Source organism: Scyliorhinus canicula, chromosome 3, assembly GCF_902713615.1.
Source record: "Scyliorhinus canicula chromosome 3, sScyCan1.1, whole genome shotgun sequence".
NCBI lineage: Eukaryota > Metazoa > Chordata > Chondrichthyes > Carcharhiniformes > Scyliorhinidae > Scyliorhinus > Scyliorhinus canicula.
Genome location: NC_052148.1, coordinates 2,568,027 through 2,586,867, shown reverse-complemented (window position 1 = coordinate 2,586,867; position 18,841 = coordinate 2,568,027). Strand labels below are relative to the sequence as shown.

Sequence of the window (18,841 nt, the reverse complement as noted above, 5' to 3'; positions counted from 1 at the left end):
CTCAGTAACCTTCACCTGCGGTGTGACCAACTCGCTAAACGTGCTATCCACGACCTCCTCAGCATCGCGGATGCTCCAAAGTGAGTCCATCCGCAGCTCCAGAGCCGTCAAGCGGTCTAACAAGAGCTGCAACTGAACACACTTCTTGCACGTGAAGGAGCCAGGGACAGTGGACGTGTCCCTGAGCTCCCACATCGCACACGAGGAGCATGACACGGGTCTGGGATCTCCTGCCATGTCTTAAACCCTTGGTAAACTTAAACAACTAGAATTTCAAAATAAAAATAAATAAATTAGACAATGAAAAGAAAAAGCAAGACTACTTACCAGTCACTTGCCAGGGTTAAAAAGCACCTCCTCACACTCTGCACCGAATTACCTCACTGCACCAAATTACCAAGTTTCAATCCTCACTCTGTATGAGTCTCCTGGAAAAGTGCTCGCTTACTGCGTGCGCTCTCTGTCTGTCTTTTATACAGACCTCAGCTAACCGATGACTCAAAAAAAACCTTAACTTCAAAGAGAATAATACAATGTGCCCCTAAACAGGCCTTAACAGGCCTCAGGTGATTGACAGATAACTGCCTCTCAGCAATTAGGGTGGGGGCAGCTTCAACCAATCAGACACTCAGCTCCACACTGCACTTTTAACTGAAAAACAGCAGAATTAGATTTTCCACTTACCTTTGCTGATTTACCTCACTGCACCAAATTACCAAGTTACCTTGTGGGACTCAAACCCAATAACCGGTATTTTCTGCATTTGTTTTATCCACAGGAATGTTCAGATCCCTGCTGTCAGCCGGCAACCTGTACACTCAAACCTGGCGCAAAATGTTCGACCGGTGCCTGCTGTAAGGCTTGCCAAGTAAGATCTCATTAGATCACTCTGCCATGAGGACAAGTTGAGAGTGTCCAGCATCCAAGGTTTCATTAATAGGGGCATTGGAGCACAAATAAGGAAGTTATGTTAACATTATATAGCAATAGTCCTGGCTGCTACACCTTAAAATGTGAAGGCAGGAGAGAGATTGCAGAAATGTTAATGAGAATGGTTCTGGGGTGAGGACCTTCAGTTATGAAGATAGGTTGGAGAAGACAGATTTCTGATGATTTGGGGGCCAGACATGAAAGTCAAATTGAGATCTCAACCAGATCAGCCATAATCACATTGAATGGTGAGCAGGCCTATTGAACATATTTCTACGTTCCGTTAAGTTTGGACTGTTTTCTCTTGAAGAAAAGATAGATGCGGAGGCGATGGCATAGTGGTGTTGCCACTTGGACTCGGAATCCAGGGACTCAGGGTCATGCTCTGGGGTCCTTTGATCAAAAACCACACGGGCAGTTGGTAGAATTTGAATTCAATAATCACCTGGAATTAAAAATCTAATGACGATTGTCCATTGTCCATTGTCGATTGTCGCAAAAAACCCATCTGGTTCACTAATGTTCTTTGTTCTTTCGGGAAGGAAATCTGCCGTCCTTCCGTGGTCTGACCTACATGTGAATCCAGACCCACAGCAATGTGGTTGATTCTTAAATGCCCTCCGGGATAGGCTGTAAATGCTGACCCAGCCAACGATGCCCACATGCCGGCCCAGCCAGCGATGCCCACATGCCGGCTCAGCCAGCGATGCCCACATGCCGACCCAGCCAACGATGCCCACATGCCGGCCCAGCCAGCGATGCCGGCCCAGCCAGCGATGCCCACATGCCAGCCCAGCCAACGATGCCCACATGCCGGCTCAGCCAGCGATGCCCACATGCCAGCCCAGCCAGCGATGCCCACATGCCAGCCCAGCCAGCGATGTCGGCCCAGCCAGCGATGCCCACATGCCTGCCCAGCCAGCGATGCCCACATGCCTGCCCAGCCAGCGATGCCCACATGCCAGTCCAGCCAGCGATGCCCACATGCCTGCCCAGCCAGCGATGCCCACATCCCAGCCCAGCTAGCGATGCCCACATCCCAGCCCAGCCAGCGATGCCCACATCCCAGCCCAGCCAGCAATGCTCACATCCCAGCCCAGCCAGCGATGCTCACATCCCAGCCCAGCCAGCGATGCCCACATCCCAGCCCAGCCAGCGATGCCAGCCCAGCCAGCGATGCCAGCCCAGCCAGCGATGCCCACATGCCAGCCCAGCCAGCGATGCCCGCATCCCAGCCCAGCCAGCGATGCCCACATCCCAGCCCAGCCAGCGATGCCCACATGCCAGCCCAGCCAGCGATGCCCACATGCCTGCCCAGCCAGCGATGCCCACATCCCAGCCCAGCCAGCAATGCTCACATCCCAGCCCAGCCAGCGATGCCCACATCCCAGCCCAGCCAGCGATGCCCACATGCCAGCCCAGCCAGCGATGCCCACATCCCAGCCCAGCCAGCGATGCCCACATCCCAGCCCAGCCAGCGATGCCAGCCCAGCCAGCGATGCCCACATGCCGGCCCAGCCAGCGATGCCCACATCCCAGCCCAGCCAGCGATGCCAGCCCAGCCAGCGATGCCCACATCCCAGCCCAGCCAGCGATGCCCACATCCCAGCCCAGCCAGCGATGCCCACATCCCAGCCCAGCCAGCGATGCTCACATCCCAGCCCAGCCAGCGATGCCCACATCCCAGCCCAGCCAGCGATGCCCACATCCCAGCCCAGCCAGCGATGCCCACATCCCAGCCCAGCCAGCGATGCCAGCCCAGCCAGCGATGCCCACATGCCAGCCCAGCCAGCGATGCCCACATCCCAGCCCAGCCAGCGATGCCCACATCCCAGCCCAGCCAGCGATGCCCACATCCCAGCCCAGCCAGCGATGCCCACATGCCTGCCCAGCCAGCGATGCCCACATCCCAGCCCAGCCAGCGATGCCCACATCCCATGAGAGAATTTTTTTAAATCCCCATTGTGGGTGAGTCCAGATCTAGGGGACACTGGTGTAAAATTATGTATGGCTCTTATATGACAGAGATGAGGGGAATTATTTTCTCTCAGAGGGTTGTGCTACTCTGGAATTCATTACCCTAGAAGGCGTGGGAAGCCGGGTCACTAAGTATTTTTGAGATAGATCAATTCTTGTTAGGCCAGGAAATCAAAGGTTAGCCTGGGAATGTGGAAATCAAGACAAAGAGATCAGCCATGACCTTATTGAAAGACAGAGCAGAGCAAGGCGCCAAATGGTGTAATTCTGCTCCTATTTTGTTTGCTGGTATGAGGGATTTGGACAGAGTTGATCGGAATTTATTTTCCCATCATTGTAAAGATTGCAAAGAAAACAACGTCGGCATGAGGGGAAACCTTTACAGAGAGCAAGTGGCTCGGAACCAGCACACACTCCCTGAGAGATTCAATCGAGAGACTGAACAGGGAAACGGGCCATCACCTGAAAAGGAACAATGTACAGGGTTACGGGCAGAAGGCAGGAGAATGGCACATAGTTAATTGCTCCTTCAGAAAGGCAGCAAATGGGGATGGCTGAATGATGTCCTTCTGCACAGTAACCATTCTGTCATTCTGGGTACAGACACGACTTTGAGACACTGGATGGTATCAGAGCTTAAACACCTTTGCACTTGGGTTCCAGTTCTGACAGCGGGGCTACAGTTTCTCCTTACAGCTGATTGTAAGAATCCTATTTGCCTCAAATTAATCCGCAGTGACATTCCTGGAGTCAGGAGTGCGTTAAAGAAATCTTTCCATTGAATGTCCCGGAAATCTGAAATATCAATACTTATATTTTAAATATTTTCTTGGGAAGTTCTTTTCAAGTTTTTTATTTCATGTGTACATCGCTTATAAGGTCAGAATATGTTTCCTATTTGACACCGACGTCTACAGCTCGCACACCTCAACCCCCACACCCACGGGTACCTGACCTTCACTCCTGGGTTCCTGAATCCTCAAACCCCCAAGTGCCTAAACCCCATTGCCCCAAATTCTAACCAGTTACAAACTTACCTTTCCCCTGGCGGGAAGGTGGCTGGACCTTTACACTCACCTGATCTATGGCAGCCGGTGACACAAGGTCTTCTTGCATCCAACTCAGAAACCTTCAACTGAAGGCTGCAGGAATGCGCTGCCCTGCACTGTTCTCACCCGGCCTGACTCACAAGGGTAGGTTCAAGGGGGTCGGAAGGCAGAGCAGCAATCCAATGCTGCTTGCCACTCCAAGGAAGTTCAAGCCAACTAATATATTTAATGAACACACTGAGGAGTGACTACAGAGAGCGAGGAAAACGGTAAAGAAGCTGGACCTCGAGGGTGGTAACCTCTGGATTGCTTCCAGTGCCACATGTTACTGAGGGTAAGAACAGGAGAATATGGCAGATGAATGCGTGGTTAAAGGATTAGTGCAGGAGGCAGAGATTCAGATTTTACGATCATTGGGATCTTTTCTGGGGCAGAAGTGATCTGTTTCAGAGGGGCGGGTTGCATCTGAACTGGAGGGGGACCAATATCCTGGGCGGCAGATTGGCTCGTGCTACAGGGGAGGGTTTAAACTAGATTGGCCGGGGATGGGATCCTCAGCAGCAGGAGAGCAAATGAGGGGCTGAAAGGAGATGCAGTACTGAGCAACGGCAAGCTGGATAGACACGGCAGGCAGGGAGCTGGATAGGCACGGCAGGCAGGAGCACGGCAGGCAGGGAGCTGGATAGACACGGCAGGCAGGGAGCTGGATAGACACGGCAGGCAGGGAGCTGGATAGACACGGCAGGCAGGGAGCTGGATAGACACGGCAGGCAGGGAGCTGGATAGGCAATGCAGGGAGCTGGATAGACACGGCAGGCAGGAGCATGGCAGGCAGGGAGCTGGATAGACACGGCAGGCAGGAGCATGGCAGGCAGGGAGCTGGATAGAAACGGCAGGCAGGGAGCTGGATAGACACGGTAGGCAGGGAGCTGGATAGACACGGCAGGCAGGGAGCTGGATAGACACGGCAGGCAGGGAGCTGGATAGGCACGGCAGGCAGGGAGCTGGATAGGCATGGCAGGCAGGGAGCTGGATAGACACGGCAGGCAGGGAGCTGGATAGACACGGCAGGCAGGGAGCTGGATAGGCAATGCAGGGAGCTGGATAGACACGGCAGGCAGGAGCATGGCAGGCAGGGAGCTGGATAGACACGGCAGGCAGGAGCATGGCAGGCAGGGAGCTGGATAGACACGGCAGGCAGGGAGCTGGATAGACACGGCAGGCAGGGAGCTGGATAGACACGGCAGGCAGGGAGCTAGATAGGCACGGCAGGCAGGGAGCTGGATAGTCACGACAGGCAGGAGCACGGCAGGCAGGGAGCTGGATAGACACGGCAGGCAGGGAGCTGGATAGACACGGCAGGCAGGGAGCTGGATAGACACGGCAGGCAGGGAGCTGGATAGGCAATGCAGGGAGCTGGATAGACACGGCAGGCAGGAGCATGGCAGGCAGGGAGCTGGATAGACACGGCAGGCAGGAGCATGGCAGGCAGGGAGCTGGATAGACACGGCAGGCAGGGAGCTGGATAGACACGGCAGGCAGGAGCACGGCAGGCAGGGAGCTGGATAGACACGGCAGGCAGGGAGCTGGATAGACACGGCAGGCAGGGAGCTGGATAGACACGGCAGGCAGGGAGCTGGATAGACACGGCAGGCAGGGAGCTAGATAGGCACGGCAGGCAGGGAGCTGGATAGTCACGACAGGCAGGAGCACGGCAGGCAGGGAGCTGGATAGACACGGCAGGCAGGAGCACGGCAGGCAGGGAGCTGGATAGACACGGCAGGCAGGGAGCTGGATAGACACGGCAGGCAGGAGCACGGCAGGGAGCTGGATAGACACGGCAGGCAGGAGCACGGCAGGGAGCTGGATAGTCACGGCAGGCAGGAGCACGGCAGGCAGGGAGCTGGATAGACACGGCAGGCAGGAGCACGGCAGGCAGGGAGCTGGATAGACACGGCAGGCAGGGAGCTGGATAGGCACGGCAGGCAGGGAGCAGGATAGGCACGGCAAGCAGGAGCAGGATCGGCAATGCAGGCAGAAGTTGGATAGACACGGCGGGCAGGGAGCAGGATAGACACGGCAGGCAGGAGCACGGCAGGGAGCTGGATAGGCAAAGCAGGCAGGGAGCCGGATAGACACGGCAGGCAGGAGCAGGGCAGGCAGGGAGCAGTATAGGCACGGCAGGGAGCAGGATAGACACGGCAGGCAGGAGCACGGTAGGCAGGGAGCAGGATAGGCACAGCAGGCAGGGAGCTGGATATACACAACAGGCAGGAGCACGGCAGGGAGCTGGATAGACACGGCAGGCAGGAGCACGGCAGGCAGGGAGCTGGATAGAGACGACAGGCAGGGAGCTGGAAAGACACGGCAGGCAGGGAGCTGGATAGACTCGACAGGCAGGGAGCTGGATAGACACGGCAGGCAGGAGTAGGGCAGGCAGGGAGCAGGATAGGCACGGCAGGCAGGAGCACGGCAGGGAGCAGGATAGACACGGCAGGCAGGAGGACGGTAGGCAGGGAGCAGGATAGGCACAGCAGGCAGGGAGCTGGATAGATACAACAGGCAGGAGCACGGCAGGGAGCTGGATAGACACGGCAGGCAGGAGCACGGCAGGCAGGGAGCTGGATAGAGACAACAGGCAGGGAGCTGGATAGACACGGCAGGCAGGGAGCTGGATAGACTCGACAGGCAGGGAGCTGGATAGACACGGCAGGCAGGAGCATGGCAGGCAGGGAGCTGGATAGACTCGACAGGCAGGGAGCTGGATAGACACGGCAGGCAGGAGCACGGCAGGCAGGGAGCTGGATAGACACGACAGGCAGGAGCACGGCAGGGAGCTGGATAGACACGGCAGGCAGGAGCACAGCAGGCAGGGAGCAGGATAGGCACGGCAGGCAGGGAGCTGGATAGGCACGGCAGGCAGGAGCATGGCAGGGAGCTGGATAGACACGGCAGGAAGGAGCACGGCAGGCAGGGAGCTGGATAGAGACGACAGGCAGGGAGCTGGATAGACACGGCAGGCAGGAGCACGGCAGGCAGGGAGCAGGATAGGCACGGCAGGCAGGGAGCTGGATAGGCACGGCAGGCAGGAGCACGGCAGGGAGCTGGATAGACACGGCAGGAAGGAGCACGGCAGGCAGGGAGCTGGATAGAGACGACAGGCAGGGAGCTGGATAGACACGGCAGGCAGGAGCACGGCAGGCAGGGAGCTGGATAGACACGGCAGGCAGGAGCATGGCAGGGAGCTGGATCGACACGCAGGCAGGAGCACGGCAGGCAGGTAGCTGGATAGACACGGCAGGCAGGAGCACGGCAGGGAGCTGGATAGACTCAACAGGCAGGGAGCTGAATAAACACGGCAGGCAGGAGCACGGCAGGGAGCTGGATAGACACGGCAGGCAGGGAGCTGGATAGACACGGCAGGCAGGAGCACGGCAGGCAGGGAGCTGGATAGACACGGCAGGCAGGAGCACGGCAGGGAGCTGGATAGACACGACTGGCAGGAGCACGGCAGGCAGGGAGCTGGATAGACTTGACAGGCAGGAGCACGGCAGGCAGGGAGCTGGATAGACTTGACAGGCAGGAGCACGGCAGGGAGCGGGTAAAACCAGTTGGGTTAAATTGCATCTATTTCAATGCAAGGGGCTGATAGGTAAGGCTGATGAACACAGGGCATGGAGTCAGAAATTTCGATTCACCGGCTCTTTTCCGAATGCTATTTCAGCATGTCCGACAGGAGAATGCAGCCCCATGCCTTCCAAATTTGTTAGAGTTCTTTGATGAAGTGACCAGGAAGGTTGAAGAGGGCAGGGTGGTAGACGTAGTTTATATGGACTTCAGTAAAGCCTTTGATAAAGTTCCACATGGTAGGCTGCTCTGGAAGGTTAGATCACATGGAATCCAGGGAGAGCTGGAAAAATGGATATCCAATTGGCTTGATGGTAGGAAGCAGAGGGTAATGGTGGAAGGATGCCTGTCGGACTGGAGGCCTGTGACTTGTGGTGTGTCTCGAGAATCAGTGCTGGGCCCATTGCTGTTTGTTATCTATGTCAACAATTTGGATGAGAATGTACGAGGCATGATCAGTAAGTTTTCAGATGACACTGAAATAGGTGGTATTGTGGACAGTGAGGAAGGTTATCAAAAATTGCAGCAGAATCTTGATCAGCTGGGGAAATGGGCCGAGAAATGGCAAATGGAGTTCAATACAGATCAGTGTGAGGTGTTGCATTTGTAAAGTCTAATCAAGGTAGGACTTTCACAGTGAATGGTAGAGCGTGAGGGAATATCATGGAACAGAGGGACCCTGGAGTTCAGTTGCACGGTTCTGTGTATGTGGAGACACAGGTAGATAGGGCAGTGAAGAAGGCTTTTGGGCTGCTGGCCTTCATCAGACAGGGCATTGAATATAGAAGTTGGGAAATTATGTTGCAGTTGTACAGGATGTTGGTGAGGCCGCATCTGGAGTATTGTGTTCAGTTTTGGTTGCCTTGTTGTCGGAAAGATGTTATTAACCTGGAGAGAGTGTGGAAGAGATTTACAAGGATGTTGCCGGGAATCAAGGATATGAGGTATAGGAAGAGATTGGACAGGCTGGGATCTATTTTGTTGGAGCGTAGGAGACAGACTGGGACTTTTTTCTTTGGAGTGTCAGAGACTGAGGGGTGGTCTTACACAGGTGGATAAGGTCATGAGAGGCATGGATAGGGTGAATGCATTCAGTCCTTTTCCCAGGGTTGGGGAAATGGGAACTAGAGGGCAGAGGTTTAAGAGGGGACAGAATTAATGGGAACCTGAGGAGTAGCCTTTTTACCCAAAGGGTGGGACGTATGTGGAATGAGCTGCCGGAGGAAGTGGGTGAGGCAGGGACATTGACAACATTGAAAAGACATTTGGACAGATACATTGATAGGAACGGTTTTGAGGGATATGGGCCAAATACAGACAAATGGGGTTAGCTTAGATTGGCTTTCTGGTTGGCATGGATCAGTTTGGGCGAAGGGTCTGTCTCTGTGCCGGAGAGTCTATCATTCTATTGTAAACAGTGTGCAGGACAGAGTGATATGGAGGTTCCTGTTAATTGATCTTTGAAGGTGGCAGGACAGTGTTAATGTAAGTCTACTTGTGACAATAATAAAGATTATTATGAAGTTGGCACAGGATATGGACCAACTGGCTTCATAAAAACGGGAGACTTGGATGACATTTTATGAAGCTCTGGTTTGGACACAATTAGAGTTCTGGTCAACACTCTGTCAAAGTCATTTTCTGTTATATCTTTTAATTCAACCTCCTGGCAATATGTATTGCTAATCGCTTTGACAAGGTGCTGCTGAACTCCCTTATTGAACTGCCGTTCACTCTTTGCTACATCAGAGGGCAGTTAAGAATCAATCACTTGGTTCTGGGACATGTAGGGGAAACCAGGTAAGGGCAGCAGATTTATTTCCCAATGGGATTTCCTGTCAATCAGTGATAGCTACTGAGAGTGACTTTCATTTTCTTTTATTGTAAATTTTAAAAAAAATTTAGAGTATCCATTTATTCCAATAATGGGCAATTTAGCGTGGCCAATCCACCTACCCGGCAGATCTTTGGGTTGTGGGGGTGAAACCCATGCAAACACGAGGAGAATGTGCAAACTCCACATGGTCAGTGACCGCACCTGGGACCTCGGCGTCGTGAGGCAGCAGTGCTGCCTCCTTTTATTGTAAAAAATTGAACTTATTTATTACTGATGTTAAACTCCATCAGTTACCGTGGAAGGATTTGAATCCTTGCCCACAGACCATCACCGTGGGCCTCTAGGCCACTCCTCCAGCAGTTACGTTGCCACTTCACCACCATCTTCTCCTCTGAGTGTCTTTGTGACGATGCAGACAAGATTTACTCGAATGGTTCCAGGGATTCGGGGATTTCAGTACATGGTTAAACTGAAGAAGCTGGGGTTGTTCTCCTTCAAGCAAAGTAGATTGGAGGGAGATCTGATAGATCGACAAGGCGAGGACAGGTTTCCATAAGGTAGAAAAGGGAAAGCGGTTTCCATGAGCTGATTCTACAATGATTAGGATTGTCCAACTTTCGGTTTTGGGCAGGGAATTGATGAAGAAATGTTTTACACAATGAGTGGCAACAGCCAGGATCTCGCTGCCTGTAAGGGTAGTGGAAGCTGAGATAATTGATGATTTTAAAAGGAAATTGGATTGACACTTGAGAGAAATAAACTTGAAGAGTTACGTGGAAAGCATGGAGAGTGGGTCTCACTGGATTGCAGGAATCCTGCATGGATTCAATGGGCATCGAGCCCTGTCAAAGAACTCTGTGACACAAGATCATGGGTGCGATTCTCCGCTCCCCATGCGGCGTGGGAGAATCGCGGGAGGGCCCCCTGACATTTTTCACGCCCCCTGGCCCTCCCCCCCCCCCCCCCCCCCCCCCGGCGATACTCCCCCCCCCCCCCCCCCCCCCCGGCTCGGAAGAATCGTCGCTCGCCGTTTTTCACAGCGAACGCCGATTCTCCAAGCCCGATGGGCCGAGCGGGACGGCGGCAAACACACCTGGTCGCTGCCGTCGTGAAACGGGAGTGAGAAGCCTGTTTGGGGCTTCTGGGTGGCCAACAGGGGCCAGAGCACCACGACTGTGCTCGGGAGGGGACAGGCCCGCGATCGGTGCCCACCAATCGCGGGCCGGCATCCAAATCGGACGCACTATTTCCCCTCCGCCGCCCCGTAAGATCAAGCCGCCGCGTCTTGTGGGGTGGCTGAGGGGAAAGACGGCCACCGCGCATGTGCTGGTTCGTGCCGTCTGCGTCATGACATCATTCGCGCATGCGCGGGTTGGAGCCAGCCAACCTGCGCATGCGCGGCTGACGTCATAGAGGCGGCGGCCTCGCGTTATTCTAAGCATGCCGCCGAGAAGTACGGAGCTCCGCTCCTAGCCCCCCGGGCGGGGGTGAATTCGGTGAGAAGAATTGCGGAGAATATGTCTGAATATCTCGGAATGAATACATTGAATTTCAATTCAGTCCGACATTTGCCAGGAAAACTCCCCAATTAAAATGTCAGCACATTTCATTGTTTCCTTGTGTTCTTCAGTTTCTTCCAGCAGGTACCGTTTGTAGGCGGGTAAGCAGAGAATGCGACTTACAGGAGACCTGTACCGGCACCTCTTCACATTGTCCCGAAGATACCTATCTGAAAGACGGCTACACATGCAGCAAAGGAAATTTATTCTGCGGCAATGGATTATGTCAGTCTGCGGATGACCAGTGCACGGATATTTGGGGTCCCAGTGAGTACAGGCTTCCAGAATGTTCCAACCTGTTACGCTCACACAAAGTTAAGCTTTATCAAGTGTATGTATTTTTGTTTCATTCTTTGTGGACATTGTTTGCAAGACCAGGATTGTTGGCCATCTCTAATTGCCATCGAACTGAGTGGCTTGCTGGACCAGTTCAGAGGTCAGTTCAGAGTCATTTCCTTTCCGAAGGACGTCAACGAACCTTCGGTTCACGAGAACATTAAGGTTTTTACGACAATCAATGATAGTTGTCAGTGGTAAAACTAATTTTATATTTCAGATATATTAATCAAATTGAAATTCTACCAGTTGCTACAAAGAACAAAGAAAATTACAGCACAGGAACAGGCCCTTCGGCCCTCCCGGCCTGCACCGATCCAGATCCTTTATTTCAATCTGTCGCCTATTTTCCAATGTCTACTTCCCTCTGTTCCCGCCCATTCATATACCTGTCTAGATGCATCTTAAATGATGCTATCGTGCCCGCCTCTACCACCTCCGCTGGTAAAGCATTCCAGGCACCCACCACCCTCTGCGTAAAAAACTTTCCACGCACATCTCCCTTAAACTTTCCCCCTTTCACCTTGAAATCGTGACCCCTTGTAATTGACACCCCCAATCTTGGGAAAAGCTTGTTGCTAACCACCCTGTCCATGCCTCTCATAATTTTGTAGACCTCAATCAGGTCCCCCCTCAACCTCCGTCTTTCCAACGAAAACAATCCTAATCTACTCAACCTTTCTTCAAAGCTAGCACCCTCCATACCAGACAACATCCTGGTGAAACTCCTCTGCACCCTCTCCAAAGCATCCACATCCTTCTGGTAATGTGGCGACCAGAACTGCACGCAGTATTCCAAATGTGGCTGAACCAAGGTCCTATACAACTGTAACATGACCTGCCAACTCTTGTACTCAATACCCCGTCCGATGAAGGCAAGCATGCTGTATGCCTTCTTGACCACTCTATCAACCTGCATTGCCACCTTCAGGGTACAATGGACCTGAACTCCCAGATCTCTCTGTACATCAGTTTTCCCCAAGACCCTTCCATTGACCATATAGTCCACTCTTGAATTTGATCTTCCAAAATGCATCACCTCGCATTTGTCCGGATTGAACTCCATCTGCCATTTCTCTGCCCAACTCTCCAATCTATCTATATTTTGTTGTATTCTCTGACAGTCCACCTCGCTATCTGCATCTCCACCAATATTAGTATCATCTGCAAACTTGCTAATCAGACCACCTATACCTTCCTCCAGGTCTTTTATGCAGATCACAAACATCAGTGGTCCGAGCACGGATCCCTGTGGAACACCACTAGTCACCCTTCTCCATTTTGAGACACTCCCTTCCACCACTACTCTCTGTCTCCTGTTGCCCAGCCAGTTCTTTATCCATCTAGCTAGTACACCCTGAACCCCATACGACTTTTTCCATCAACCTGCCATGGGAAACATTATCAAACGCCTTACTAAAGTCCAGGGGCTTTTCACAGTAACTTCATTGAAGCCTACTCGTGACAATAAGCGATTTTCATTTCATTTCATTTCATGTATATGACATCTACAGCCCTTCCCTCATCAATTAACTTTGTCACTTCCTCAAAGAATTCTATTAGGTTTGTAAGACATGACCTTCCCTGCACAAAACCATGCTGCCTATCACTGATAAGTCTATTTTCTTCAAGATGTGAATAGATCCTATCCCTCAGTATCTTCTCCAACAGTTTGCCTACCACTGACGTCAAGCTCACAGGTCTATAATTCCCTGGATTATCCCTGCTACCCTTCTTAAACAAAGGGACAACATTAGCAATTCTCCAGTCCTCCGGGACCTCACCCGTGCTCAAGGATGCTGCAAAGATGTCTGTTAAGGCCCCAGCTATTTCAACCCTCGCTTCCCTCAGTAACCTGGGATAGATCCCATCCGGTCCTGGGGACTTGTCCACCTTAATGTCTTTTAGAATACCCAAAACATCCCCCTTCCATATGACAACTTGACCGAGAGTATTTAAACATCCATCCCTAGCCTCAACATCCGTCTTGTCCCTCTCCTTTGTGAATACCGATGCAAAGTACTCATTAAGAATCTCACCCATTTCCTCTGAGTCTACGCATAAATTCCCTCTTTTGTCTTTGAGTGGGCCAATCCTTTCTCTAGTTACCCTCTTGCTCCTTACATACGAATAAAAGGCTTTGGGATTTTCCTTAACCCTGTTAGCCAAAGATATTTCATGACCCCTTTTAGCCCTCTTTATTGCGCGTTTGAGATTCGTCCTACTTTCCCGATATTCCTCCAAAGCTTCATCAGTTTTGAGTCGCCTCAATCCTATGTATGCTTCCTTTTTCATCTTAGCTAGTCTCACAATTTCACCCGTCATCCATGGTTCCCTAATCTTGCCATTTCCATCTTTCATTTTCACAGGGACATGTCTGTCCTGCACTCTAATCAACCTTTCCTTAAAAGACTCCCACATTTCAAATGTAGATTTACCCTTAAACAGCTGCTCCCAATACATTCCCTAGCTCCTGCCAAATTTTGTTATACTCTGCCTGTCCCCAATTTAGCACTCTTCCTTTAGGACCACTCTTGTCCTTGTCCATGAGTATTCTAAAACTTACGGAATTGTGATCGCTATTCCCAAAGTAATCACTGACTGAAACATCAACCATCTGGCCGGGATCATTCCCCAAAACCAGGTCCAGTATGGCCCCTTCCCGAGTTGGACTATTTACAAACTGCTCTAAAAAACTCTCCTGGATGATCCTTACAAACTCTGCTCCATCTACGCCTCCAACACTACACAAATCCCATTCAATGTTAGGGAAGTAAAAATCTCCCATCACACCCACCCTATTGCTCCTACATTTTTCTATAATCTGTCTGCATATTTGTACCTCTACTTCATGCTCGCTTTCGTGAGGTCTGTAGTAAAGTCCCAACAATGTCACTGCACCCTTCCTATTTCTCAGCTCCACCCATATTGCCTCAATGCTCGAATCCTCCATCGTGCCCTCCTTAATCACAGCTGTGATATCATCTCTGACGAGTAATGCAACTCCTCCACCCCTTCTACCTCCCTCTCTATCCCTCCTGAAGCATCTATACCCTGGGATATTCAGTTGCCAGTCCTGAACTTCCCTCAACCAAGTCTCAGTAATACCAATAGCATCATATTCCCAGGTACTGATCCAAGCCCTAAGTGCATCTGCCTTACCTGCTACACTTCTCGCATTAAAACAAATGTACCTCAGACCACCTGTCCCTTTGCGATCATCATCTCTTCCCTGTCTACTCTTCCCCTTAGTCACATTGAGTTTATTGTCTCATACCTTACTGGCTTTAGTTGCTGCTTCTTTACTGACCTCTAACTTCCTAACTTCATAACGGTAGGATTTGAACCCACATCCCAGAGATCCAGCCTGGACCAAGATTACTGGTCCAGAGCCTCACCCTAAACATGTGGCTGGATGGATGCCCTGAGTCTCAAAGTCCCCACAATTCCCTGATTCCTGGTCCTGACCTTGCTGACAGAGTCTGAAAGAGAGAGAGAGCTTGGAGCATTCCGATACCTGGTCTCTCTCACTTCACCATTACCTGCGTCGAGACAACATGCGCCTGTTACAGATTCACCAATCTGCCAACTGTGTGTTCCTCAGTAGCAGATTCTCCGTTCCCACCACCTGCCGATAGAATTTCCCATTGTGGTCAGCCAAAGCCATCGGGAAACCCGCAGGGTGGGTACGCTGCCGGCAGGACGGAAAATCCCACCAGCGGAGATTCCCGCCCAGAGAGTTTTACAGTAAAACAAAGGCCAGTCAGTCCATTGTGTCCTCGTCAGTCAGTAAGCACCTATCTACTCAAATTCCTTTTCCAGCACTTGGCCTACAGTCTTCTATATTATGGAAGTTCAAGTACACATCTAAATACTTCTTAAATATTGTGGCAGTTCCTGCTACTACCACCCTTTCAAAAAGGGGCTGGTTTAGCACACTGAGCTAAATCGCTGGCTTTTAAAGCAGACCAAGGCAAGCCAGCAGCACGGTTCAATTCCCGTACCAGCCTCCCCGAACAGGTGCCGGAATGTGGCGACTAGGGGCTTTTCACAGTAACTTCATTGAAGCCTACTCGTGACAATAAGCAATTTTCATTTCATTTCAATGTGGCGACTAGGGGCTTTTCACAGTAACTTCATTGACGCCTACTCGTGACAAGCAATTTTCATTTCAAGTGTATCATGGAGTTCACCTGATCCACAGCTTTTACTAGATTGTGGTTATGGGGAGCACATGGCCCACTCTACAGGTTTGGTACAGCAGAAATGGAAACGTATTTTTTAACGTATTGTTTATTCTAGGAACTCAAGTTAACCTTTTTAACAGACAGTGAACATCTTAGCAACCATCAATTCAAATACAACCCCAAAGAATACAACACTATGTAATCCTTAATAATTTCCAAAACAACATCCAGAAGACAAAGTAACACCTTTTAACAGAAGCACATGAGGTTTACATTCACTACTGAGAACATTTATAATTCTGAATTCACCAAATTATCAAGAGATAGTTTTTTCATGGCAGAGAGATCAACAGTGTTCTGCCTGGCTTCAGCTCCAACACTGAAAACAAAACTAAAACACACCCTGCATTAAACAGCCTAAAATGAAAGTAAAAAGCTGACAGGCAACCCAGCTCCACCCACTCTCTGACATCACTGATAAACACCCATTTTGTAAAGGTACTCTCACATGACAGTACAAAGGTATTTAAGCAGGAAATTAGGAAGGCGAGGAGGGGTCATGAAATGTACATTGCAAGTAGATAAAGGTGAATCCCAAAGCTTTTTCTTCATGTGTTAAAGGCAAGAGGGTGGCCAGGGAAAGGATTGGACCACTGAAGGATAGTGGGGGGAATCTATGTGTTGAGCCAGAGGTAATGGGTGAGGTACTAAATTAATACTTTGCATCAGTGTTCACCAAAGAAAAGGACTTTGTGGAAGATGATTCTTGGCTAGGGTGTGTGGATAGTCTGGGCCATGTTGACATCACAAATGAGGAGGTGTTGGGTTTTTTAAAAGACATTAAGTCTCCATGGCTGGATGGAATTTTCCCTAGAATGCTGAGGGAAGTGTCAGGGAGGCCGGTACAGGAATTGAACCCGCACTGCTGGTCTTGTTCTGCATTACAAGCCAGCTATTTAGACCACTGTGCTGAGGTAGTAAGGTGGATACAGGACTGGCTCAGCCACAGAAGGCAAAGGGTAGCAGTAGGAGGGTGTTTTCTGAATGGAAAGCTGTGACTAGTGATGATGAACAGGGATCTGAGCTTGGACCTCTTGTTTGTTGTATACATAAGCGATTTGGTAAAAAACGTAGTTGGTCTGATTAGTAAGTTTCTGGATGACACCAAGGTTAGTGGAATGGCAGATAGTGTTGAGGATTGTCAGAGGATACAGCAGGACATAGATAGGTTGGGGGACTTGGGCAGAGAAATGGCAAATGGAGTTTAATCTGGACAAATGTGAGGTAATGCATTTTGGTAGGTCTAACATAGAGGGGAAATATACCATAAATGGCAAAACTCTTAAGAATATAGAAAGTCAGAGAGATCTGAGCGTGCAGGTGCACAGATCATTGAAAATGGCAACACAAGTGGCAAGGTGGTCAAGTCAGCATATGGAATGCTTGCCTTCATTGGATGGCTACAGTTGTATCGAACCTTGGTACGGCCGCACTTGGAATGTTTCACCCAATTCTGGTCGCCACATTACCAGAAGGATGTGGAAGGCTTTGGAGAGCGGGCAGAGGAGGTTTATCAGGATGTTGCCTGGTCTGGAGGGGTTAGCTATATGGAGAGGCTGAATAGGCCTGGACTATTTTCAGTAGTACAAAAGAGGTTGAGGGATGACCTGATGGAGGTCCACAAGATTATGAGGGGCATAGAACATAGAACAGTACAGCACAGAACAGGCCCTTCGGCCCTCAATGTTGTGCCGAGCCATGATCACCCTACTCAAACCCACGTATCCACCCTATACCCGTAACCCAACAACCCCCCCCTTAACCTTACTTTTATTAGGACACTACGGGCAATTTAGCATGGCCAATCCACCTAACCCGCACATCTTTGGACTGTGGGAGGAAACCGGAGCACCCGGAGGAAACCCACGCACACACGGGGAGGACGTGCAGACTCCACACAGACAGTGACCCAGCCGGTGGATAGAGTGGGTGGGCAGGCACTCTTTCCCACGGTGGAGGGGTCAGTCACCAGGGGGCATAGGTTCAAGGTGCATGGGGCAAAGTTTAGAGGAGATGTGCGAGGCTGGTTTTTTACACAGAGGGTGGTGAGTGCCTGGATCGCGTTGCCAGGGGAGGTTGTGGAAGCAGATACATTAACGGCGTTCAAAAGGCATCTTGACAAACACATGGATAATAATAATAATCGCTTATTGTCACAAGCGGGCTTCAATGGTTACTGTGAAAAGCCAAGATCGGGTCAGTACAGAGGGATATGGCACAAGGAAGTGCTGAGGGTTTTGGCCAAGGGAGGTGTCATGACCAGCACAGGCTTGGAGGGCCGAAGGGCCTCTTCCTGTGCTGTATTGCTCTTTGTTCTGAGTATTTTAGTTATGAAGAGAGGTTGGATAGGCTTAGGTTGTTTTCACAGGAGCAGAGAAGACTGAGGGGCAACTTGATTGAGGTGGACAGGATTATGAGGGGTATGGACAGGGTGGCTAGGGAACAGCTGTTTCCCTCAGTTGAAGGGTCAGATACGAGGGGGACACAAGTTCGAGGTGAAGGGCAGGAGGTGAGGGGGGATTTGAGGAAAAACATTTTTACCCAGAGGGTGATAATGATCTGGAAGGGCGGTAGAGACGGGATGCCTTACATCCTTTACAAAATATCTGGATGAGCACTTGGCGCGTCTTAACATTTGAGTCTCTGGGCGAAGTGTTGGCAAATGAGACTAGGATTGGCTGATCAGGGGCCTCTCATGTGGCGGTGCAGAATCGATGGGCCGAAGGGCCTCTTCTGCACTGTATATTTCCTTTCTATAAAATAAATTTAGAGTATCCAATTCATTTTTCCAATCAAGGTGCAATTGTTAGCATAGCCAATCCACCTGCACTGCATCTTTGGGTTGTGGGGGTGAAACCCACGCAAACACGGGGATAATGTGCAAACTCCACACAGACAGAGACCCAGAGCCGGGATAGAATCTGGGAGCTCAGCGCAGTGAGGCAGCAGTGTTAACTGAGGCAGCAATGCTAACTGAGGCAGAAATGCTAACTGAGGCAGCAGTGCTAACTGAGGAAGCAATGCTAACTGAGGCAGCAGTGCTAACTGAGGCAGCAATGCTAACTGAGGCAGAAATGCTAACTGAGGCAGCAGTGCTAACTGAGGCAGCAGTGCTAACTGAGGCAGCAATGTTAACTGAGGCAGCAATGCTAACTGAGGCAGCAGTGCTAACTGAGGCAGCAATGTTAACTGAGGCAGCAATGCTAACTGAGGCAGCAGTGCTAACTGAGGCAGAAATGCTAACTGAGGCAGCAGTGCTAACTGAGGCAGCAATGCTAA

General features: G+C 51.0%; 1 protein-coding gene across 3 annotated transcripts in view; it reads left to right on the top strand.

Moving 5' to 3' along the window:
• Nucleotides 1–18,841, top strand: part of LOC119963786 (disintegrin and metalloproteinase domain-containing protein 12-like) — a 467,225-nt gene that overhangs the window by 280,315 nt on the left and 168,069 nt on the right. For 2 of the 3 annotated variants that reach the window (XM_038793071.1, XM_038793074.1), the window contains exons 13-14: nucleotides 779–868; nucleotides 11,051–11,246. In XM_038793071.1, coding sequence (XP_038648999.1) covers nucleotides 779–868; nucleotides 11,051–11,246 — 286 coding nt within the window. The remainder of the gene's footprint in view (nucleotides 1–778; nucleotides 869–11,050; nucleotides 11,247–18,841) is intronic. The other variant, XM_038793073.1, reaches the window with a different exon arrangement.